The sequence below is a fragment of the Rattus norvegicus genome, chromosome 16 (assembly GCF_021556685.1).
Source record: "Rattus norvegicus strain SHRSP/BbbUtx chromosome 16, alternate assembly SHRSP_T2T, whole genome shotgun sequence".
In the NCBI taxonomy this organism is placed as follows: Eukaryota; Metazoa; Chordata; class Mammalia; order Rodentia; family Muridae; genus Rattus; species Rattus norvegicus.
The window spans coordinates 53547971-53573729 of record NC_141549.1 but is presented as its reverse complement, the minus strand read 5'-3'; the positions used below and the strand labels follow the sequence as shown (position 1 = coordinate 53573729).

At 44.8% G+C, this 25759-nt stretch overlaps 2 protein-coding genes and 1 long non-coding RNA gene across 34 annotated transcripts in view; 1 reads left to right on the top strand and 2 right to left on the bottom strand.

The window, feature by feature from the left end:
- Erich1 (glutamate-rich 1) overlaps window positions 1–25759 on the bottom strand; it is a gene marked incomplete at its 5' end in the record, with an annotated part of 52793804 nt that overhangs the window by 30090634 nt on the left and 22677411 nt on the right.
- Window positions 1–25759, top strand: part of Irf2 (interferon regulatory factor 2) — a 111848-nt gene that overhangs the window by 78898 nt on the left and 7191 nt on the right. For 12 of the 21 annotated variants that reach the window (XM_087587867.1, XM_087587869.1, XM_087587871.1 and 9 more), the window contains 2 exon segments: window positions 4757–4874; window positions 23730–23894. In XM_087587867.1, coding sequence (XP_087443993.1) covers window positions 4757–4874; window positions 23730–23894 — 283 coding nt within the window. 21 annotated transcript variants of the gene reach the window in all.
- Window positions 2802–23874, bottom strand: LOC102552290 (uncharacterized). Of its 13 annotated transcripts, none has more exons than XR_015640351.1 (7): window positions 23786–23874; window positions 23197–23351; window positions 22928–23063; window positions 10490–10632; window positions 8674–9618; window positions 3864–3977; window positions 2802–3438 (listed from the first exon to the last, which is right to left on the bottom strand). It is a non-coding gene; the product is annotated as an uncharacterized LOC102552290 (long non-coding RNA). The 13 variants fall into 13 exon arrangements; XR_015640357.1 differs by having other exon boundaries at window positions 3152–3438; window positions 22928–23046; window positions 23140–23351; XR_015640355.1 differs by having other exon boundaries at window positions 3155–3438; window positions 3860–3977; window positions 22928–23046; window positions 23140–23351.

Genomic DNA, 25759 nt, shown 5'->3' with positions numbered 1-25759 from the left:
AGCTGCATCTGCGCTCTACTTGAAATCAGAGCTGCTTTGGATAAAGCCACCTAGGAGGATGGAGCAGGTTAGGAGCCTTCACTGGCCATTCCCGCCCCCTCCCCACTGGTGGGCTAAGTCATTTCTGTGGACACGAGGGATAGCTTTCGTCTTAGAGGACAGAATAGATGGTTTATTCTAGAGCTAAATCTGGGTGACCATGGCTCTGGAGCATAGATTTAGGTCACCCCAAATTCCACGTCCACCGTGGAAGAAGCTCTGTGAAATTTTATAGTTATAGGGAATCAAGAAAAGACCAAGTCCAGGCAAGTTTAAAACACATTGGTGGGAGAATCAGAGAGGCTTTTGCCGGGGGCTAGGGGACCTTTCTCTTGGGCCTCATGTCGGATGGCGTTCTTGGTTTTGGAGTTGACAGAAGCTGGTGTTGTGCTGTGGCAACGTAGTTCAAAAGGTTCTTATCGACTAGTCACACTGTGCTAGTTCTGACAGTGTGGGGCAAGGATCACTATTAAGGAGACTAAACTAGCTCAGGATGACCTGCTTAGTTCTTCATTACTCCAGTCTCTTTATCCTACGGAAGTTCTACTCAGTGCATCCGTCTCTCTAGACACAGCGCCATGCCTGGAAGTCTTGTCTACACTTCTATGGAGAGCTTTAGGGAAAAAAGTTGAACTACTTGGGGCAAAGGTTTGGAACCCAGTGGTTCAAGGTAAGAGGAAGAAAATGACAAACTACACAGTAGCAAGTATAGACAAAGATGGCGACCATTAGGATAGAGCCCAGGGTGAAGACAGGAGCGGGTGAAAGATACAGTGAGGGAATATTAGGCCTGGAGCTTGTTTGTGAGTGAAATGGGAGAACCCTGGCTAGCAGATCTATGATGAGTGTCTGAGGCCCAAAGGTGTGACGTTTATTCCAGAATGACATTGGAAGTCTTAAAGGCAGGCCTTTTTCCCAAGACAGAAATTCTCTGAGGTGAAGGGAAAGAAAAGGGAGAAGAATGAGCTATGGGGAAGCTGGTCAGACAGAGATGAGTAAAGACAGCCTTGCCTCAGGGTAGGAAAGGTGAGGGTAGGCTGGAGGCCATGTGGCAGGCAGCTTTTGTTCTCTGTGAGGCTGAGGTGGGTCTCTGCACCCTGGGAGGTTCTTGCCTTTGTTTAGGAAGCTCAGCTTGGCCCTTTTAACAGAGACCTAGAGGAGGTACCCTTAAATCTGAGGCCCTCAAATTGACTTTGAGAGAGCATTTTGAGATAAGAGGTCGGTAGGGGTGGAAAACTTTCTGAAGGCCATTCCACTGGGCCCTGGGAGGACAGATCTAGACAGAGTGCTTTATCATAGCAGTGAGACAGAAGGGACTTGGAGCAGAGGGGTAAGGTGTCCCACCACGGGCTCCTCTGATGCTGGCTCCTCGGATGCTTTATCTCACAAGCCACACTATATGGCAAACTCATCTAACAAGCCAAGGCCAGAGACCAACCAAAGTGAGCCTGTTTTACCGGTGTTAAGGGTAGCCTCCACTCACCCTTAAAACTCTCTACAGTGTCTGTTTCCTTTTACTTAAAAATTCTTTAAGTTATACCAGATCTTCTGTAATTACAGAAGATGTCTTTGAGCCTAAATAGTTGGCAGGGTTAGAGGCACTGCAGAGGCATCTGCCTGAGAGTTGTTTGTTGGTTTTTGCTGGAGTGAGGCAAGAGGCTGAGAAGCCTAGGCAGTCTCAGGTAAGCTGACTTGTAAGAGCACCTCTAACATGCTCAGGACTCACTGGACTGGGCGAGTGAGGGAGAGTTGATACAGCAGCAGTGGGCCACCAGAGATGACCAGGACAGGCCATCCATCTTTTACACCATCTCTGCGCCTGTTCACAGAGAACCAACACCTCTTTCCAGTTTGGGTTTTAAATGTTATTTAGGGTTTTTGTAAAGTCGTTTGCATTACATTACTTAATATCTATTTGTGTGCCTGTGTGTATGCATATGCACAGTATATAGTGTACATAGTGGAAGTCAGAGAACCCCTCACCTCTTTTATTCTTGTTTTTTGACCTCTTAGCTTTTGATAACCCATTTCTAATTATTTCAGAAGTTTTGGTTGAGTCCTTAGAGAAGCTTCTCTCCTGGGCCCACTTGGAAGGAGGCTTGTCAGGATTCTGCCCAGCACATAATGTTCTACAAGTTACCATCTTGTTCACTGGTGTAGTGGTTCTCCACCTTCCTAGGGCCGTGACCAGTTCTTCATGTTGTGGTGAAATTATTTTCATTGCTGCTTCATAACTTCAACTTTGCTAATTTTATGAACCGTAATGTAAGCATCCGATATGCAGAATATCTAATAGCCAACCACGGGAAGGGATCGTTGACCTCCCCAGGTGGGTCGTGACCCACAGGTTGAGAACAGGAGCTCTGGGGTGACAGAACCAATGAGAGTTTTCCCAGACTGGTTGTAGGAGGAGTAAGACAAGTTCCAATTAGTCTTTCAATAGCCATTAGAGGAATGTTCTGCCCCAGGCAGGATACCAGAGAGAAGCAGCAGCCCACCCCATCCATCCTGTTCTCCATCTGGATGGGTGCAGAAGACGAGGCTCCTGCATTTGAACATACAGCACAAGCAAAGGCTGGGCTCAGTTCCTGCATCACACCAGGCTAAAAGTAGCATGAACTTGGAAAACTAACGTAGTGACTCATAATTTTTCTCTCACAAAAAGTGACAAAAGGATCATTTGTCACCAGTAGTTAAACTGCAGATCATGTGAAACACTTAGAGGTCTCTGTTGCAAAGTCAGAATAATTCAATTTTTGAATAATGCAAACCTGGTTGTTTTATTACTTTGATAAGAAATCTAAAAATAGAATGACTTTAAAAAAAAAAGGAAACAAAAAGGGAATGTGCAGCAGTTCTTCCTGTCCTTTGTTTAGAGATCTGTACTTAGTTTCTTAGGGAGGAACTGACGAAATGACGTACATAAGTAGACCGTGGAAAATGATTGAGGAGGGGAAAACGGAACAGGGGCCATTGAGAGAGCCATGGAGAAAAGATGGCGCTACGGTGAGGTGCACATGCGCAGTAGCTGCGTGTGATTCAGGCTGTCAAGAGGGAGGCAAAGTCCTGAGGATGGAGCTTAGGGGAAGGGACTTGAGAAAGGGCCCTTGGATTTGGTAAGAACAGTTTTATTGGTGACCTTTGATGGTAGCAAATGTTATTTAAGAATAAACGCCTTGCCTTGTCGATATTCATCTCCTTTAAGTTTCTATTCAACCCTTGGCATGGTTTCCATTACCATTCTCAGCTCGCACATGACTAAGACGGTTGAAGAGGGGATTCAAGGGTTAAATTCAGCCAGTGAGACGTACAGGAGCCAGGCTTGGTCACCTGGTCTGATTCCAGAGTCCTCTTAGCGTGTCTTCTGCAGATGGGGGCGAGATAGGACTATAGGCCTTCCTAAGGGTGTGCATGAGAAGGTGGGGTTAGCAAAGGCAGGCATTTGCTTAGATGTTTGACCATAAAGGAAGGAAAACTGATAAGGTTCCTCCCCCTCTCCCTGAAAGAACAAGCCTTCTATTGGAACTTACAAGATGCTAAGAGAGAAAATACAAGACACTATCAGAGAAAGGGGTACAATTTCTGCTCAGTGGGCCTGCCCTGGGGTCTTCTGGGTAAACCCTACAGTGAGGATTTTCATTTGTTTGTTTTGTTTTCCTTAAGCTGAGCTGAACCTCAAGGTGATGCCCTTCAGACAGAATGATCAAGGGAGTTTGCCAGAGGATCATGAGACTTGTACAGAGTTTGATCTTATTCCCCAGTGTGACCAGTTGATAAGAATGCCCAGTATGCCTTAGAATGCCTGACTTTACCACTTTACCCACAATGCTCGTCTGCTCGCAGCCCTCTTTCCACTCTCCTCCTCCAGCTTCTTCTTCCATTTTGGATTCCCCCGGAGTTGTCCCACTATGCGGCTTTTGTCTGGCTTGTTGCTATCTCTGAAACAAATGTAGGAAGTACCCTCATCAAAGTTCTGAGAGTCAAGCGTACTTCAGGACTGGCTTTCCTTGATTGCTTGGTACTCTCAGAGAGTGGAGGGTTCAAGTACACTTGAACGAAAAAGAGATATAAAGTTAAAACAAGGGAAGGAATGACATTGACGTAGTCAGTGTCACTGTGCAGCCCCTTGGGCTGGGTGGGAGTTTCAGGCACAAGAAAAGCCCTAATCTGAAGCTATGGAGGTGGGAGTACCTATCTGGTGGTAGGCCAGTGAGGGGAGACTTAGCTCATGTTATCATTGAACCAGCAGTGCAGTGGGCTCAAGTGACCATATCACAAAGTGTGCCCGAGTGCTCACTCCCACCTTCCTCTGAGCTCCCGTCACTGGCTCATGCAGAGGCCAGCCTTCTCCGCAGGAATCCAGGAGCAGGTCCTCCTGAGTGCTCCCTCAGAGGAGAAGGCTCCCATGCAGGGACTCATGTCACAGAGCTGCAAGCCCCATCCAACCACAGAACAGTCTTCTGTGTATCTGCAGCTGCAGGTATTTCCTGAGGGCAAGCCAGATGTGCTGAGACCATTTCCTTGAAGGAAAAATGAAAGAAACCAAATAGCTAGCTTCTTTAATGTCAGGCTGATTTAAAGAGACAGGGGATGCATTTGGGACATGACGTGAATGAATAACCCCAGGATTCAACCAGTTAGACAGGGGGAGAGTTGAAGCTAAGAAAGGGGAGAGGAAGGAAGTGTTCTCAATGCCTTTTTCTTTTCTTCTTCCTAGCAAGAACCAGTTGAGTCATCTTTGGGGCTTAGTAATGGAGTAAGTGGCTTTTCTCCTGAGTATGCGGTCCTGACTTCAGCTATAAAAAATGAAGTGGATAGTACGGTGAACATCATAGGTAAACTGTTTTGACATCTTCTTTTTATACTCACGAGCAGCCTCCGAGGTCTAAACTTTGTAAAAACAGTAATCTCAAAATAACACAGCCAGTAAGAGGAGGTCTTGGAACGTGTTCAAATTCCAGCTCTGGCCCCTAGGTCTCAGGATTTCAATAATGAGATGAAGGCTTGTAGAGGAGTCAGAGAAAAGATGGCTAGGCATTCGAGCTTCCTCTCCGGTGGATAGTGGTTAGCAGTTCTTTATCAATCACTGTCAGCCAAAATGTCATTTGTTTAACTTGGGAACCAAGGAGAGGAAAGGCCATCCCTGTGGGTCCCCTCGGCACTGGCCTTGTGTACATCTACCCAGAGGTAGCACTCATTTTACAGGCCAAGAAAGTGAGGCACAGAACCCTTCTGTCAGAGGACTGACTGGCTCAATAGATTTGCAGAGACTTTCCCACCATCAAATGCAGTTCTGGGCATGAAGTAAATAGGGAACATGCTGGGCCCTATTCCTAGTTTTGTGGGGATCCAGTAACAGGCAAAGCCACAGATAAGCATAGCACCCCATTTGTAGTCTGTGATACAAAGGAAGAGAACGGGTGACTAGGAGTAACCTGCATGGTAGGGCAGGTGTCCTCAGAAGAGTGATCTCCCTGGATAGTGCCTGTGTGAGGTGCAGCAGGTGACATGTGGTGGCAGGCATAATGCTGACAGAAATCCTGTAGAAAGCATCTGAAGGACCAGAAAGCAGCCAGTGGTGCATAGTGTCGGAAGTGTGGTGACTGCTCATGAGGTCCCCTCAGAGGCAGAGGTTCTCTGATGTCTGTTCCTGGTTGTCAGCTTGACCACATCTGGAATTAATTAAAACCCAAGCAGCTGGGCACACCTGTGAGGAATTTCTTTTCCTTAATTAAATCATTTAAAGTGAGAGGACCCACTTTTAATCCAGATCGAGTGAGGTGGGACAGTGCACCTTTAAACTGGGCCACGCCTTCTGCTGGCAGCTTATGTAGAGGCCACAGAAGGAGGAAGATTTTTTAGTTTTACTTGCTTGCCCTCCCCCTCATTTGGCAGTTCCATTCCTTCACTGGCATTAGAGCCTACTTCTTCAGGATTCTGGCATATCTGAAGACCAGCGGAGACATCCAGGCTTATGGGCTGAACAGCTACAGAATTGTTGGACTTTTCATTGGTGGACAGACATTGTCAAAGTAGCTGGACCACAGCCTATAAGCCACTCTAAAATCCTCATTATATGTGTGTATATACATATATATGTCTGTATATGTATATGTACATATATTCTATTGATACATATCTTTATAGAGATTGGTTCCGTTCCTCTAGAGAGCCCTGACTATTAAAGATTTTGGTACTAGAACTGGTTCTAGAACAACAGAAGTATAATATGCATTTTAAAAATATGACTAGGCTTTCCAATATGCCCAAACCTACAGTATTGAAGCCTCTCCTAGAAGTTGAAAGAATATTAAAAGCACATTGTGTGAACTGTTTTGTAAACTGAAAGAGATGAGTGCATTTGGTTATCCTGATTCACCAATTTGAGAGGCAACAGATTTGGTGACCCCGTATAGAAGACATTTGACAATTTATGGGAAAATAGGGAGCATGCTGATCATTGAGTATCCTAGCCATTTTAGATAATTTAACAATGAAATATAATGAGCACCGAGATAAAATTGATCAACTTCTAGTGTCTTGGGATAGTGTGAACAACAACAATGATCTCAGTGATAAAACTGACCTCCGAATGCACAGAAACAGCCTACAGGTTGCTAAGTGTGCCCTGGGAGAGAATCTTCTCTCTGGCAGCCAGGCAACACAGCTTGAAGGAAACCAAACCATAGCCCTCATTGTAAGGCTGACTGAATAACAGTGAAAATTCAAGTCGCAGCCTCGGAGGATGTTGGCAGTTAGAGGAAGGACATTCATTGGTAAAGAATGGGATCCTGTAGCCTGGGATGGAAATGTGTGGGAGGACCCTACTGAAGTCGAGAACTTTGAACCCTCAGGTTCTCGAGGGTTTATCTTACCTGAGGTTTTAGTCTCTCTACCCTCAGCAGATACACTCACACCACCCCTCTGAAAGATTGCCCTTTTCACCTTTGACCGAGGAAATTAATCCTTCATTGTCTGTTAAACCAGCAGTAACTTTCTCTGAAAGAGATGCCAGCCGAGACAACACTGGTGTCCCTCAGGGACCAATTCTTGCCACTAGACCTGTAATCAGATTTAAGGTTAAGTAGGTTCCTAGAAGGAAGCTAGAATGTGTGGACCACAAGGAAGTGCACCCCATACACTACAAACTTGCTAATTTGTTTATGCAGAACTCTAGAAGTATGTGTGGATGTGTAGAAGTATTTGAGGATGTGGGATAATGTGGAAGGAACATAAAACCTAGTTTATTGACATGGTCCTTCTGAATGGAGGCTTTAGGTTTAATATGGAAGTTTGCTCAGCTAAAAGGGTATGAAAATTTTTGTTTGAATGGTTGGCAAAGCATTTGTCAAAAGATGTCCTACTGAAAAGAAGTTGGTGATGTCTGATATCCTTTGGCTTGATGTTGATAAAAGGCTTTTAAGAGATTGCAATGCTAGAGTTATGCATAGAGATATCCAATTCTTCACATGGGAAGGACCAGAAGATGTGCCCTTCACTAATCTTATGTAAGACAGTTAAATTGGTGAGAGGGCCCTGGCACATTTGAAGAGTTTTGTTTCCTTTTTCCTTGTGTCAGACCTTAGTGTTGGAGACACTACTGCTCGATTGGATGAATTAAATACAGTAGGTTTAATTGGGGACCAAGAGGGCCAGGTGGCAGCATTGAATTGCCAGAGGTGACGTGATCACAGTTATCATAATGGCCAACATAGGCAAAGCAATGTTCATAATGACCTGGCTGGTAATGGTAAAGTTAATTTTATAATGGCTTGACTTTATGAACTTTAGGTACTGGCTAATCAACACGGTGTTTCCAGACATGAACTAGATTTAAAAAAAATAACCCACTGCATTTGTAGTTACTTTGTGAAAGTAGAAAAATTCTCAAACAAATGAAGGAAAGGTTACCTTGGATCATGGTAAAAGGCAATCTCAGCTTATATCAGACTTGAACCAGTTTGCGGACCCAGAACCCTTTGAATGAAGGAATGGCCAGGTGCCCCCTGAGGAAGGACCTTGATGAAATGAGTAAGAGTGTTCCTATTAGCCTACAGTCCTTTCCCCAGAGGGACATATGGCCTTTTACCAGGGTAACTGTATACTGGGGGAAAGGAAACAATCAGAATTTCCGGGTCTATTGGATACAAATTCTGAATTGACATGGATTCTGGGAGATCCCAAGAAACATTGTGGCCCTCAAGTTAAAGAAGGGGCTTATGGAAGTCAAGTGATTAATGGAGTTTGGGCTGAAATACAGCTAACAGTAGACCCTGTAGTTCTTTCCCCAGATTCAGAATGTGTCATTGGGATACATTCATTTAGGCATTTGGTTCCCTGACCTGTGGAGTGAGGGATATTATGGTTGGAAAGGCTAAATGGAAGCCATTGGAGTTGTCTCCACCAGGGAAAATAACAAATCAAAGACAATTTCACGTTCCAGGAGGAATTGAAGAGATGAGTGCCACCCTTAAGGACTTGAAATGTGCAGGGATGGTGGTTCCCACCACATCTCTCTTTAACTCTCCTATAGGCCAGTGAGAAGACACATGGACCATGGAGACTGACTATTAAAAGCATAATCATGTGGTGACTCCCAGTTTGCAACATCTATACTAGATGTGATGTTCTTACCTGAGCAGATTACTTGAGCATGTACATCTGCTTGTACATGGTATGCGGCTGCTGATCCAGCAAATGCCTTTTTCTTGGTACCTGCTCATAGGGACCATCAGAAGCAGTTGGCCTTCAGTTGGCAAGGCCAGCAATATACCTTTACAGCTTTACTCAAGGACATATGAACTCTCCATCCTGTGTTATAACTTTGTTCAAAGAGATCTAGATCATGTCTCTTCCAAAAAATATCATGTTGATGAACTATATTAATGATGTTATGCTGATTGGACCAAATGAGCAAGTGGTAGCAACCACTTTGGACTCTGTTGAAACACATTCTCATCAAAGGATAAGAAGTAAATCCAACGAAAAATTCTGGCAGTCCAGTGGTGTGTGTCAGGTAAAGGTGCTTCTTCCGAGGTGAAGAGTAAGTCATTGCACTTGGCCCTTGCTACCAACAAGAAAGAAGTGCTGAATGTTTTATTGGGCCTGTGTGGATTCTGAAGACAGCCTATTCCTCATATGGGTGCGTTACCCCAGCCTGCATTCCAAGTGATTTGGAAAGCTGCTAACTTTGAATGAAGCCTGGAACAGGAGGGGACTCTTCAGCAGGCCCAGACTGTGATGCAGGCTGCTCTACCCTTGGACCATGTGATCCAGCAGAATTAATGGCACTTGGGGTGTCGGTGCCATTTGGAACCTTTGTCAGACCCCTAGAGGTGAATGACAGAAGAGACCTTTGGGATTTTTGGACCATCATCTGCAGACAGCTGTTCTCTCTCTGAGAAACAGTTCTTCACTTGCTCTTGGGCCTTGGTGGAAACTTTGACAATCGGCCACAAAGTTACCATGCAGGCTGAGCTTCCCATCATGAGCTGGGTGACCTCTGACCCATCAAGTCCTAATAGGATGTGTACAGCAGAAATCCATTATCAAGTAGAAGTGGTCCCGAAGTTGGCAGTCCTGAAGGTGCAAAAAAAAATTTCCAGTAAGAAATTACTCAAACACCTGTGGTTTCTACTCCCGTTACAGTGCCATCTGTTCCCAAGCTACACTACAGCCTCATGGGGTATGCTCTGTGGTCACTTGAATGAAGAAGAGACTAGGGCGTGATTCTAATGCTATGTAGACATTGCCCAGAAATGGACGGCTGCAACCCCTTTTCTGAGAAAGGTCTGGATGATGTCAGTGAAGGGAGATCTTCACAGTGGGCAGAACTTCAGGCAGTACGCACTGTCATACAGCTTGTTTGAAAGGAGAAATGACCAGATGTGAATTGTCCCTGATTCATGGGCTGTACCCAATGGATTTGCTGGATGGTCAGGGACATGGAAAAAGGACAGTTGCAAAATTTGTGACAAAGATATCTGGGGAGGGATGTGAAGATATTTGTGCCACATATAAATGATCTTCGAAAGGTGATGTTGGCAGAGGAATATTTCAGTAATCAAGTACATAGGACAGTCAGCCTCTTTCCTCAGCCATCCCTGTCATTGCCCAACGGGCCCATAAACAAAGTGGCCCTGGTGGCAGAGATGAAGTTTCTGCATGGCCTTGACAAGGACTTGTACTCACTAAGTTCGACCTGATTACAACTGCTGCTGAGTGCCAGGTCTACCAACATCAGAAACCAACACAGAGTCTCAGATATTGCACCATCCTCTGGGGAGACCAGTTAGTGACCTGGTGGCAGGTTGACTACATAGGACCACTTCCTCTGTGGAAAAGACAATGCTTTGTCCTTCCTAGAGTAGCTACTTATTATGGTTATGGGCTTGCTTTTTCTTCATGTAATGCTTCTGTCAAAACTACCATCCATGGGTTTACAGAATACCTTACTTATCCACCATCACGGTATTCCACACAGTATTGCTGCTGATCAAAGAATTTAACTTCACAGCCAGAGAATGTGATAGCGGTACCACAATCATAGTCCACTGGTCGTAGCATGTTTCCCACCATTCTGGAGCAGTTGGCCTGGGAGAAAGATGGAAAGGCCTTTTTGAAAACACAGTTATAGCACTAATTAGGTGGCAGAAGCCTGAAGGCCTGGGCAGGGTTTCCCAGAGGTGCTATATGCTTTGAATTAATGTCTAAGATATAGTACAATTTTCCCATAGCCAGGACTCAGGAATCGGGAGATGGAAAAGGTAGTTCTACTCATTATCACCCCTAGTGACATGTAAGGAAATTTTTTTTTTCTTTGGTTCTTTTTTTCTGGAGCTGCTGACCGAACCCAGGGCCTTGCGCTTCCTAGGCAAGCGCTCTACCACTGAGCTAAATCCCCAACCCCAAGGAAAATTTTTATTTTCTGTTCCCATGGCCTTAATGCTGGCCTAGAAATTTGGGTCAGATGGGAGAGCGCTCCTGCCAGGAGCCACAACAAACATTCCTCTGAGCTGGACACTCAGACTCCCTTCTGCCTACTGAGGGCTTCTGATGCCCTTAAGCCAAGGGTAAGAAAGGAGTAACATTGTTAGGAGGGGTGATTGATCCAGATTACCATGGGGAAATTGGATTGCTTCTCCTCAATAAAGGTAAGAAGGATTATGTCTGGAGTGCAGAAGATCCTTTAGGGCATCTCTTGGTGCTACCCTATCCTATTATTAAAGTCAATAGGAAACTACAACAACTTAATCCAGGCAGGATGACAAAGGACACAGACTCTTCAGGAATGAGAGTATGGGTCATTCCCCCAGGAAAAGAGCCAAAACCTCATGTGGCTCTTGCCAAGGGTGGAGGAAATACAGACTGGGTAGTAGAGAAAGATAGTTATAAATACCAGCTAAGGTCACATGACCAGTTGCAGAAATGAAGATTATAGTTGACATGAGTATTTCTGTCATATTTTGTTAAGAATGCATTTGTGCAGATATTTGAATTTCCTTTCCTTCATTTCTTTATCATGTAATTTAACATCAAGTGAGATCATGTAACATCATCATATTTAAGTTTTGAGATACCAAGAGAATGCCCGTTAAGGCACGTTGCCACCTATTGCAAAATACGTTAATAAATTTTAGTACATAAGTACTCACTTTCTAGTAATACTTAACACTTTATTTATAAAAAGTATTATTTGCCTTTTGTTTTAGATAATATATAAATTTATGTTTAATCAAAATCATTTTTTATATCTTTATTATTAAAATCATTTTAAAAATCATTTTTAAATTTAAATATATTCTGATCATATCTATCCCCTTGCCAAGTCTTTTCTGATCCTGTGTTTGTGGTTATATAGGGGATAATTATACCATAATTATGACCTGGTTAAATATATAACACATTTGAGATTGTATGTATGGTAGTCACATCATGTTAGCTTTAATAATTATGACCTGGTTGTTGTTTTCATTTGGAAATTAAGCAGGTACATCATAAGGAGATATGATTTCATGTCAAGTTGACAAGGGGTGAACTTTTGGTGGTTATTCTTTGTTTTCAACTTGACTATATCTGTAATGAACCAAAACCCAGTGTCTGGGTACACTGGAGGGGTGTTTTCCTTAGTTAATAATTTGAGGTGGGAAGATCTGTCTTTCATCTGAACTCTGATGTGGCTTGATAACCCAGCTCTATTGAGGTGTGGGTTCCACCTTCAATCTGGGCCCCATCTTCTGCTGCCAGCCTCTCTAAAGGACACTGAAGAAGGAAGATTCCTTGCTTTTTGCCTGCTTGCCCTCACTCTTACTAGCAAGGCCATTCCTTCTCTGGCATTAGAGCCTACTTCTTCTTTTTTAATTTATTTATTTTTACACTCCAGATTTTATTCCCCTCCTGGTTCACCCCCCAACTCTTCCACATTCCTATACCTCCACCCCCTGTCCCCGTCTCCCCCCACCAGACCCCTAAACTTCCTGGGACCTCCAGTCCCTTGAGGGTTAGGTGCATCGTCTCTGACTGAACTCAGACCCGGCAGTCCCCTGCTGTGTATGTGTTGGAGGCCTCATCTCAGCTGGCGTATGCTGCCTGGTTAGCGATCCAGTATCTGAGAGATCTTGGGGTCCAGGTTAATTGAGACTGCTCCTCCTACACGGTTGCCCTCCTCCTCAGCTTCCTCCAGCTTTTCCCTTATTCAATAGAGGAGTCAGCAGCTTCTGTTCATTGGTTGGGTGCACATATCTGCATCTGATTGTTTCAGCTGCTCGTTGGGTCTTTTAGAGGGCAGTCATGATAAGTCCCTTTTTGTGAACACTCCATAGCCTACTTCTTTAGTATTGAAATATACAGTATGGTATATACTGTTCATCAGTTGAGATATTCAGCCTCATGGGCTAAACAACTACTGGACCCATGGATTTTCTGTTGGTACACAGCTATTGGACTAGCTGAACCACAGCCTGTCAGCCACTGTAACACACACACACACACACACACACACACACACACACACACACGCATTCTATATTCTATCAGTTCTATTCTTCTAGAAAACGGTGGCTAATACAAGTACACAAGAAATGTATGTCTGGGGACTTAGTCGATTATGGTAAGAGTGTTGGATTTTATTTAAACGATTGAGAAGGTGTTTACAGTTGGGATTTGGAAAGTTGCATCAGCAGTAAAGAGCACCAGCTGCTCTTTCAGTGGATTGGAGTTTGGTTTCTAGTACGAATGCTGGGTGCTTACAACTGCCTGTAACTCCAGCACCAGGAAATCTGAGATTCTCTTCTGGCCTCTGTGGGTACCTGCAAACAAGTATGCATGCATGTAGACAGACAGGCAGGCAGGCAGGCACACCCACACCCACACACACAAATAAATAAACAAAAATAAATTTTTTGTTTTTTACACTGAAGCATCAAATGGGCAATAAAATGTCCCAAAGCAAGCACTATGCCTTCAGGGTTTCAGGAAAGTGGGTGGGTAGTGAATTACAGACCAGTCCTCTCCTGCTGAGAAGCCGTGATGAACAGACTCTGGGTACACCTTGTAAAGCCAGAGGCCTGGCAGCGAGCTTGCCTTGAATCTGCACACAGAAGTCAGAGTTGAGTCTGCATGGCCAAGGGATACCTATTGGCCCATAAAACTTTGCTCCAGTCTGGCCTTCTGATGTTACTAAGAATTTGAAAGTATCAACAAAGATAAACCGAACCTCTTGAACAGGGAGTTTTCTGTCTAATTCTTAGCTACACACTGATTGTCAGGAGGCCACAGCCAGAAACTGGATCTGTCATCCCCTAGGTTTTGAAGATTCACCCCTCTTTTGGAGGTATCCCCTCTTTCCTGTCTCCTACCCCCAATGGAAGTAACATCCTTTCTGTCCCTTTTTCTACGGGGGACCAGTTAGCTTTCTTAGTGGGCAGGCCTGGAAAATTTACATATGCCTCTTGGGTCCCTTAAAAAAAATTTCCCCCCAAACTCCAGGCTCAATTTCTTAAGACTTAGCTCATTCTGAGTGCATTGGAAGGTTCTGGAATTTCCCTTCACTTATTAGGTGAAATAAACCCCAAACGATCTGCCAAACCAAAGCTAGGGTTGTACCCTGGCTTTCCATGACTGTTTGGAACACTACTTACCTGCTTGTTAATTGACAAGTGATAGTTATGGATTTCCAAAGGGTGCAGCATGATACTGTGACTGATGTGCATGCCGTAGGGACAATGACTTCCTCATGCCAATGAAAGCATCTGCTACCTCATGGGCATTTTCTTTGGGGGACATTAGGAGTTTTGGGGGCTTTTTTGTCTTGTTTTGTTTAAAACATAAATTAACTCCTCCAGCCGTTTGGAAGGAGGCACACAGTACAGTGTCACCATGGCTGGCAGCATGCAGTGCTAAAGACCTGGAAAAGTCACTCCTCAATGGTAAACCTTCTGCACCTTGAGCTTCCCTTTCCCTCTCTCCCCAGCCAGCCTCCATGCTCACCTTCCTTCTCTGTTTCCAGTGAGGCTGACTTTATTTGGACTCATACTGAGGCCCAGCAGTACTGTTTCTCTCTGCCTGCCTTAGTTCACTAAGCAACTGGTCCTCCAGCTCCACCTTCCCCTTCCTTCCTTCCTTCCTTCCTTCCTTCCTTCCTTCCTTCCTTCCTTCCTTCCTCCCTCCCTCCCTCCCTCCCTCCCTCCCTTCCTTCCTTCCTTCCTTTCTCCCTCCCTCCCTCCTCCCTCCCTCCTTCCTTTCACGTCATTTTGGTGGAGTCCTCAGCGTGTAGGATTTCTTTGCCCTTTGGCATGGTTGGTGGTGCCTGGAGCTGGTGTAAAATTGAGTCGGTACTCTCTTCTGGGGTCAAGGTAGTGGGCAGGGTTCCTGAGACCATCACCTGCTGGATCAACACTTCTCTTCTGGTCTTAATAGGGACCAGGAAGTTAATAGTTAATAGACTTAATAGCACGTTAGCAAAGAATACCTGCAAAATTAGCCTGAAGACATCTCTCTGTTTAGCTGGTTGGCCTTACAAAATGAGTCACCGACATGAAATGGAACTGTCATGTAGTTCAGTGGACGGCCAATCAGTGCTGGTGTTCATCACATTATTCTTTCAGACTTTCTCACTTTGCCTATTGTGTCCCACACATTCCTTATTGCCCACTTTGGTCTTTGAGGCTTGTGGATAGAATGAAGAAACTGAGATCTGGATCCGTGGCGACCGTGGCTTCTGACGAACTCTGTCTCTTGACCTTGAAATTCTCTTTATTTATAAATGACACCATTTCTCACATCCCAATGGCTTGTTTCTAAAGCTGGGTTGCGTTTCAGTTTTATATCTGGGCCCCAACACAAAAGCTACAAGGTGCTGGCACCCTAAGCTGATGAATGTATGAGAACTGGAAGCTGGAATGAGTTACTTCATTTTATAGCCTTTCATATCCTGTCTGCAGGCTCTTTAGCCAGGAGCTGGACTGAAAGTCACAGCATCCAGTGGAGATTAGCCAGTGGCACACTTTCCTTCTGGTCAGAGTTGGCTATTTTCCTCAGTGAAAACTGTGGGGCATGTTTCCCTGACAAATGAACTCTTGGTTAGTGTCTACAAACATGCATGCACCCATGCATACACTCATGCACTCAGATGGTCCCGAGTATCCATGTTGGTAGCTCACAACTTCCTGTGAAAACACACACACACACACACACACACACACACACACACACACACACACACACACACACACACACACAGGCTCACAGGCTCACAGGCAGTCCAAACAGTGTGATGTCTCCTTGCTGAACTGTGTCTTCCAAAGTTCCTTTACTCGGAATGTTTAAGTCACAGGGTTAGCACCCAGAAAAGTGTCCCCATTTCTCTCTAAGGGACGAGAGACTTTTTCTTTCCCTAAGTTCTGGATTTTGGTTGGGTGTTCAGTGACGTCTGTATGTAGGACATGTCACATTGTTCTCACAGTGCCCTGCTGCTTGGGGTACCAGAGCTTCTGCTGAGCTGTATGGAATGCATCTGCAGACCAGACTATGATGCTTGCAGGACCCCTGCTCTGCCCAACCTGTGAGTGAGTGCTTTCCAGCCTCAATGTGTTTCTTGATAACAAAGGAACCTTCAAGAAGGCAACGGTCACCAGAAACAGGGCATTATTCAACTCTCTGATGGGCATAAAACACCTACAGTGACTGGACAATTAGGGAATGAGCTATTTTGTCTTAATTTTAGCTACTCAAAACACACCTTGGAGGACTGTCTTTTCGGGCAATTTCTTCTATTTTGATAGCTCTATGTAAAGCAAAGATCAAGTTTCAGGGGCCTTTTAATTGTTCCTTTATCTTCTGTTTCTGAGTTGCTGGGGAGCAAATCCAGGACCTTGTGTATGTTAGGTAAGCACTCCAGTACTGAATTGTACAACCGTGGCTTTAAGTGGCGTTTCGTTGTTGTTGTTGCTTTGTTTTAAGCTGAGTCTCAAAATTCTGATGGGTTAACTGACAGGAAACAAAGAAAAATAATTATGTTGTATTTGGTAGCTTGGGTACCCAGATCTGGGTCACACAGGTGGGACAGTCACATCTGCTGATCAGGAGCCATAAATGGTGGAGTTTGGCTGTTGTTTTTCCAGAGTTATGAGATTTTTTTAATGTGCTTAAGAAGGCTGCCATTTTCCCATGAGGGTTTCTCTCTTCCCCTTGTTCCCATTTCCTTCCTCTTGTTGATAACTATCAGCTACCCTGCCCTCATCCTGCACCCTTTCTCTGCGTTCTTCTGTTTCCGACACTGTTTATAATCAGACTTCGCTTCCTACCTGGGCTCTTGCTTCCATTCTCCCCTCATCCTACTCATTCTCAGTCACACAGTGACTTTTTTGAAATTGCCCTTCGTACCATGCTACCATTGCCTCCAACGCAAAACATGCTGGAGTCTCCTTCATGTCTGGCATCGCCTGCCCCTGCCTATCATGTTGGCCTATCCTGTCCCTGCCTATCAGGTTGGCCTATCCTGTCCAGACCTGCATTGCAGCTTGAATGAGCCTGAATAATCTTACAGTGTGTGGCAAGCTGTCAAGACGGAGGTTGGTGGGAGACCTTAGGACCAAGCACCACACCTGGGTTCTTACTTCCTGCTAGCCTAGCACACTGGGCTCACGTTTTTGCCTCCAGAACATACATTGGCCCCTGAGATGCTGATTGACCCTGCAGAGTTTTACTGGGAGACCTGTGTACTCTGCTTTGTGCAGTAGCACCTGGTGCTGTGCGCTCCCCTGTTGACGAGTGCCCCCTGTACCAGCTAAACTTCTGCTTCTTCTTATACCTGTATCAACTTGCTGAGGTAGGAGTAGCCTAATGCTACCTACCATAGGCCAGATACTAGCACCAATGCTGGGTAACCCAGACAACTGACCCGTGTTAGGACTCAGCCCTGGCCTTACGTTCCTAACCATGGTATGACTCTTTGCTCTCTCAACCTAGTAGTGGCTGTTATTTTACAAAAATGATTGCTGTATTCGATAGAGATGGGGCACTAGATTAATCATTGATGGACTTGGATTCTAGACCCATTTTTACAGTTTTTGATTCATACGCCTTAAGATCTGAGTTTCAGTGTGTCTTAGGGTTTCTGTTGTTATGAAGAGACAAGAGATGAATGGCAACTAATTGGGGCTGGCTTACAGTTCAGACGTTTAGCCCGTTGTCATCATGGTGGGAAGCATGGTGGCATGTAGGCAGACATGGTGCTGGGGAGGAAGCTGAGAGAGAGTTTGGCATCTGTATTAGTGTGCAGCAGGAGGAGACTGTGAGCCACTAGGCCTGCCGTGAGCTTCTGAACAACCCTCCACCCCACCCCCATGACACATGTCCTCCAATAACCACACCTACTCCAAGAAGGCCACGCCTCCTAATAGTGACTTATAAGCCTATAGGGGTCATCTCTATTTAAACCACCGCAGTGTCTGTGTGGATTGGAAGTGGCACATGCTTTATTATCTGCAAAATGGGAAAGTGCTTGCTCCTTAGAGTTGTGAGGAGCAAATAAAGCAGGCAATTGATCACTCTCTGTTCAGAGGGGATAGAAGATGATGCATTTCCAAGATCAAATTAACATGCATTTGAGTAGGAGAAGTGTTCCCCTGAAGGCTGTGTCAGCAGGGTCTGTATTTGCAGTTTTAATCCTCAAACCATCTAAGAATACATTTCTTCCTATCCTGTGATGTCGACCGTCTGCTTTTTATATGCACAGCCAGTAAGCTCCTTGCTTGGCCCTGCAGCTACCTGGTAATCCTGGCAATCTGCCTCACCCCAGCCTTTCAGCCTTTTTAAACTGTAAAGAGATAGGACCAGTCCCCCTCCAGGGCCTTTCTGTTTCCAATAGTCCGAGCTTTCAAGCACTTTGTCTGAAGCCTGAGAGCAATCGGCTTTCTCAGGCGGGGCTTTGCACCAACTCAACAATTGTTAATAAAGCAAGAGTGACCTTTTAAGTCATCAAACCAGTCTGTCCATCGCTAACTGGCTCTGAACAATATTGTTGAGATTCTTAGCAACTAGACTCAGATCAAGTTACATTCCCGGGGGGTGACCTTGCACGAGGGGCTGACCTTACTGAACTGGACGAGCTTGGGGTTTTCTTGGTTGCTGACCCAGTTGAGAATTTCTGGCACCAAACAGGACGCCGTTGAGAAGAAATTTCACTGTTGGCCATGGGTCCAAGATTCATTAAGGTGAGATTTGAAAGGTTTTGTCTCGAAAGGGCTTAGTGAGTAAGAGAACTTTCTGGGCTGCTTTTATTTAGGGAGTCCATGCCACAAAGGACTTGAAAGTTGGAGTCTAAGTAAAACTGCTCTTGAATCCTTGGTTTTGTCATGTACTACATGTACTGTCTGGATGGCCTTTGTGTGTGTGTGTGTGTGTGTGTGTGTGTGTGTGTGTGTGTGTGTGTGTGTGTTTATGGGATCATAATTGCTGTGTGCTTTCCTTATGGAGTTGGGAGGCTTTTCAGAGGGTGTGCTCGGAAAGTTGGATTTTATGGCTGTTTTTCAGTCAAGTTACTCATTATCTAGTGCCTAGAGGTGTGCCATCTAAAGAGGCAGATGACTGATAGCACCTACACACACCCACAGAGCTTCTAGACATGGGATTCCCTGTTTCTGTGGAGGGACTTCATTTGAGAGTTGGGACGTTTCCAAAGGGTGCCCATCAGTGTATAGATGGAGAGCCTTACCTTCTTCCCCAAATAGCACAGACCTATGAGGGAAGTTTGGCCTTAGATAGGATAATTGTATAGACTGAGTATCAAGTTGTTAGCCCCAGAAGGCAGAAACCTAGCTGTCTGTTCTAGTAGCTAGTGTTCAGGATCCACTAATAATTTAAACAGAGCTACTTGTCTGCCTTTTCTCTCAAGTCACATATGTTAAATGAAATAAAGGACAAAATTAATTCCTTTTATGTGTATAATTCAACATTCTACCACTGAGATATATGCCCAGCCTCACAATTCTCTATGTTTAGACAAATGCATTTGGTTGTGTAACTAGGACCAAGCAGCAACAAGACAATGTTCTCATCAACCAAGAAAATGTTTTTTTACCCCTAACTTGTAATAGCAATATAGCCTCTTGCGTCTTTTTCACTTTGGAAAATTTAAATGAACCTATTCACTGCAAGTCTTGACATTTGCTAGAAAGCATTGATTGACATGACCTGTATTTGCAAGTTGTTATGAACTAACTCCTTGAAGACTCCGTGCAGCCGCTGAGCCTGGATCCCTTCGCTAATTACCTGTCCAGGACAAGTCCGTCGAGCTCTTTGCTGGTACCAGCCATGAGCATGGGCCACGGTGGACTTCAGGAAGTGCTGAGGGCCATTTCTTAGCTCTGGGAAGATGCCGTACATACAAATGAAAGGTCAAGTGAAGTTGCATAGAGTTAGAAACTGAGGCAGAAAATCGAGATGGGCTGCAAGTTCACACGGTTTGGGCCGAGCTCCATCTACAAGGTCTGAGAGATGCTTAGGGGAAGGTGAAGTGAATCTATGGGTCGAGCTCAGGAAGGGCTGTAGAAACCAGGGCCGTCTGAGCAGCGGCCGTTAGCTCACTCGACTTCATCCTTTGCTTTTCCCTTTCTCTCTTCTCTGTTTCCTCCCTCGGTGACTATTTGCTGGCCGGCTGCCCTCTAGACTTCTTACAGACCTGATCCTTGTCTCCACTGCATCTATCTTCTCTGTCCCTGCCAGTATCGGGCGGCAGCGTCTAAGCCGAGCAGGCGCTCCACCTGTCTGGGTAGCTTGAATAACTAAGCTGGGCTTTGTGAGGGAAGGAACAGAGAGAAAGAATACTCTTGGGCAGAACAAAAGGACAGATGCAATGGATACCTGAGCCCGGCCATTGTTTAGTCCCAGCCAGCTTCCTGTCACTGTTTGGAATGACAGCATAAGGAGGAAGGAGCTTTGGATTACAGCAGTGAAACGGGCTTTGATTTAAATAAAGTTATGGTAGGACCCTAATTCCATTGTCCTGTATGCTTCATGCATCTACTGTACATGGATGCACATGTGTGCACACACACTACACCCACATGCACACACATGTGCACACAAACACATGCCATATATATATATATACACACACACAAAAAGCCTACCTACATGCACAAATACATACACACACATGCACACATACAAAAGACACATACATAATACACACATACATATATACACATAAATGCACACATATATATAAAATACACACACACACACACACACACACACTCACATACAAGTATATGTGTCTATGCCCCTGTCTTACTATGTAGCCCTGACTGGCCTGGAACTTACCCTATAGACCAGCTTGCCTAGAACTGAGAGATTCTGTGCCTCTCTCTCAAGTGCTGGGATTAAAAGTATACACCACCAAGCCCAGAAGATATAAATGTTTAAAAAATTCTGGGGCTGACGAGATGACTCAGTGGTTAAGAGGGTGTTGTTCTCTTGCAGAGAACCAGAATTCAATTTCTAGTCCCTAGGTTGCACAGCTCACAATTGCCTGTAACTCACTCTCCATGGGAATATGAAACCTGCAGCTACTGGGGGCACTTAAGCTCACCTGCACACATACACTTAGTAATCAAATAAATCTTTAAAAGTGTTCTAAAGTTTACAAATCATATGTCAGCCAGAGAGGTGATTTGAGGGCCTGGAACCAGAGTTGTTGACAGTGGATAACTTTCAGGGAGACTGGAGTGTGGCCTCTTTTGGGCAAAAACTGAGTCTTTCACAGTTGGAGAAGGATAGAAAGTGGAGAGGAATGGAGCAGTGTGCAGAACCACACTGTGAGCCCATGGGGAAGTCTCTCTGCCTCTCTGTGACCCAGGTCCTTTGTCGGTATCAGGATACTGAGGCTTCATTCTGATGTTAGCAATATTAACACAACCTCCAAGTGCGTAAGTATAATGTTGACTATGGCTGCCTCATGCTTTGAGGGCCTTTGGAAAATGCATCAACACCCTGCTTACTTCTCTTGTACTAATTGCAGCCAATTTTCGGAAACAATGTATTCAATCTGCTGCCAACAACAGTATACGCTGGCTCAACTTCATTTAAACTTAGAACATAGCACCGGAGTCACTGAAGTTAAAGAGGTAGTGGGTTTTCATTATTTACCTAGAAGAGTGGTCAAAGTAAAAATGTTAGCAACACCAAAGGCTGGCAAGGATGCAGACACATTAGCTCACTCTGACACTGCTGGTGAGAATGTGAAGCATGCAGCCGCCCTGGGAAACAGTTTGGCTCGCTCTTGTGTTGCTAAGCATGGAATTTCCATACGAGCCAGCAATTACACTCTCCGATGTTTATCCCAGAGAAACGGAAACATGTTTGTGGAAAACTTGAATGCAAATGTTCGCAGGAACCTTGTCTGTACTAGGCAAAGACTAGTATCCACCCAAGCATCCTTCGATGGGCAGCTAGTTAAACAGATGGAAGATGTTCTCCAACAGTCTGCAATATTTAAACAGCAGAATATATACACCAGTAACAGAGAGCCAGCTATGGCTGCACACAGCCTGGTGGCTCGCTGGGGAATTATGTTAAGTGAAAAAGGCCAAGCTGAGTGGATCGCTGTGTGGATTTATTCCTGTAGCATCTTTGAAATGATGGAAGTTACAGAGAAGTGGACCAGACTGATGACTGCCAGGGACGAGGGACAGGAGGTGGCTGGGAGGGAACTGAAAAAGGGTAGTTAAGGTTATAGAGCTGCAAGGTTGCCTGCAGCAGTGAGGTCAGTTTTACAGCTGTGGTGGTGGTTGGTACACGAAACTTCGTATGTGATAAAATTACAAGGAGGCACATAAGCTCACCACACACCAGGGAATCCAGGGAGAGACGAGGCAACCTGAACAAGATGGTGGGCTGTTGGTCTCAAGATGAGATGTTAGATTCAAAAGGTGTTGCCCGAAGGAAATTGGGTAAAGGATCCAGACAGGATTTTTCTGTATTGTTTCTTACAACCATATAAATTTATTATTGTCCTAAAATAAAAATTTTATTTTTAGATTGCTTACCTCTTATTCTTTAATTATATAATTAAAGGAGGTATAATAAATACCTCCTTCTGAGTCCATTTAGTGTTGCATACACACACGCACACACATACACACACACACACACACACACACACACACACACACGTTTAGGGATGACCACTTGGTACTGGATAACCAGTTAGGTGAGAAAACTGCTCCCCCTAGTAGTTTCTAATTACCTAAAGGTGGGGACCACATAAGATTTCCACCATCTACAGTGTTGGGTAAGCTGCTGTTGTCCTGTTCCAGGACTTCTCTGGATAACCATATTGTTGAGATTGCATAGCTGCAACTTTCCTGTCTTTTATTAAGGAACCTACCTCACAGTAGATGCCATGGTCCTCTAGCTCTCACAGTCTTGCTGCCCTCTCTTCTGTAGCCTTGGGTGTAGGGCTGTGTTGTAGTATTGGTTGAGTCTGGGTATTCCACTGTTTGTTCTCTTCACCAAAATAAAGACTTGAATTAACAAAAAATAGAAGACCAAGCTTAATTAGATTCATCCTCTCGGTGTGTAGGCAGTTAATGCTATTACCGTTTGTTAGAATCTAGGCCCTGCTGCGTTGCTCTGGTAGTTTGGACAGTCGGCTACCTTCAGATCAGGAGACAGTGTAAACAGAGCCTCCTTCCCCTTTCCATTCAGCCAGAAATGGCTCAGTGAGTGGACTGCTGTGTCTTTGCCTTCCTGTGAAGGCTTGACAGCGTCTGTCTGGACCACAGATTCCTGAAAGTAATCATGGCACCTTCCTGAAGAACAAGAACAGAGAACAGAAATAGATTGTGTATAGAACATTAGGATATGTAGCAAGGCTGAGATTTGGTCAAAATGCAGCCTGAGGTCTTGGCTATAACCAGGTTGAGTTTGAGACTAAGGACATTGTCCCCAGGCTGTACCATCAACAAGCATGCTGGGGACACACCTAGGACTACCCATCCCAGGCTACTTCTCTGAGATTATTAGCTCAGAACTCGTTTGGTTGAATCTGGCAGGTGGCATGGAGAGGCCTGAAGCCCAAACCCAAGTTGGCCGTCTGCCTGAGCTGAGGAAGGCTGTCTGTTTTGGGAGTTTGTTGTAATCGTGATGTCAAGAGACTTTGAGGCATGATGGTCTCCTGTCCTTTGAAGTTGTAGGACAGTCCCATCTGGACAGCAACATTGAAGATCAAGAGATCGTCACTAACCCGCCAGACATCTGCCAGGTTGTAGAAGTGACCACCGAGAGTGATGACCAGCCAGTCAGCATGAGCGAGCTCTACCCTCTACAGATTTCTCCTGTGTCTTCCTATGCAGGTAAGGGGACAGGAGGGTGACTTGGAGACCAAATGGGGGATAGACCACAAGTCTACCATCACCCTATTTTATGACATCACAGGAGATCTCTGTTCTGTGCTAGAATTACTCCCGTGGAATTATCCTTATTCTTAGGTTCTTGACAATGTCTTGGATACTTTAGTTAAAAAGATATACTCATGGTATTCCTTTACTTGGTTGCCCACAATCTGGTTCATCCAGGACTACAAATAACATTTCCTAGGATAAATGCTTCATTTTCCTCATAGACATACAACAAATGACATACTGAGAACTGGAAAAGACCCAAAAAGCACTGGCCCATATGAGTTCAAATCCACTCCACTAATCCATTTGCCCAAGTTAACAGAATTTGGCAGGCAGAGTGGTTGGATGGAATATTGATTTTATTTAGGCAAATAGGACTTCAGAAATCATCTTTTCTAGAGTTTTCATTTGTGCAAGCAAAAGAATTTTTTTCAAGGTTACCGGGCCAACAAAGTGACCTGGCTGGGACTTGAACTCAGTCCTCAGCTCTGAGGTTGTTGCTTTTCTGGCTTTCCTTGCCACTTCCACATATTTTCTTCCCTCCCTCCCTCCCTCCCTCCTTCCCTCCCTTCCCCCTTCCTTCCCTTCCTATACAGTGCTGCTTCTAGTTGAACTGAGCTCGTTTCTACTTCTCCTGGGCACTGGTCCCATCACTGCAGTATAAGTTCCGACAGAGTCACAGGACTAGAAATAGACTGAGAAAATGGTGGCTCCTTTTGTCATGGGCATTCTGATGCTCAGTTCCTGACCATCTCCTTAAGCTTTTGGAACTCAGTCACAATTAGGAAATCTAACTCCTGAGTCATCACTGAGGCCCGGGCATGGGAACACCCATCAGTTCCAGCAAATGGATCACATTCTCCCCGAGCTTGTCTGCACTCTTTGGATGATGGGACAGACTCATGTGGCAGAGTTCATCCCAGCATCAGGTGTTTGCAAATTATCAGCAGATAAATCAACTCGTACTCAGTAACTGCCAGGTTTCTTTTTCAGTTTGCTTTCTTAATTGTGGTAAGATGCATATAACAGGTTTACCATTATTACCAACTTGCTGTTCGCCGTTCATTCACCAGACATAGTTTGAACTCATATGTGTCCTCTCTTCTTTATTGTATGTTTTTGGGGCTCTGGAGATTGTGCTAAATGCCTGTAAGAGTCAGTACTGATTGACTTGCTTAATTATCAAAGGAATAAATGTCATTCTCTCCTCTCAAAAACGAGGACTCCAAGGCTAATATGAGTCTAGGAAGGAAAAACTAGTGACCTAGTGTCTGATGTTCTTAACCACACAGCACAGTGCTAAAGGGTCACATGCTGTCGTCTCGTTTGATTGTCAAAGGACCCACCATCGAGGTAGACCAAAATGTTTATGCTAAGGCTAAATCCATGGCTTTCTGCTAAGTTACCCAGCTGTTGCTGTGGTTATGCAGGGACTGGGGCTTGAGGGGCAGAGCCTTAATGTAGCCCCGGGTTTCACTGTTGTATGAGGTTTCCTTTGTGATTTTTGGAAAGACCTTCTTCTTTCTGTTCTGTCAGCATTGACATTCTGCCTTAGCAGAGGCGTTCTGAGAACAGCTGATGCACATAGACAGAAATGAAAATTTCATCCCGCATTCTGGGACATTTGCATAGATTTCCGAGGAAGGGTTTTAGCTCCAGGGTGGGAGGCAGGATGAATTTCTGTGAGAGCCCTGCTTTCCAGCCTCCTATTTGGTTCATCTATTGTTTTCATTGCCAGAATTCTCCAGAATCTTATAGAGAAAGCTCTTTTGGATGGAGCCAAAAATCTTTCCCTGTTGGTTCTTCTCTAGACTTGG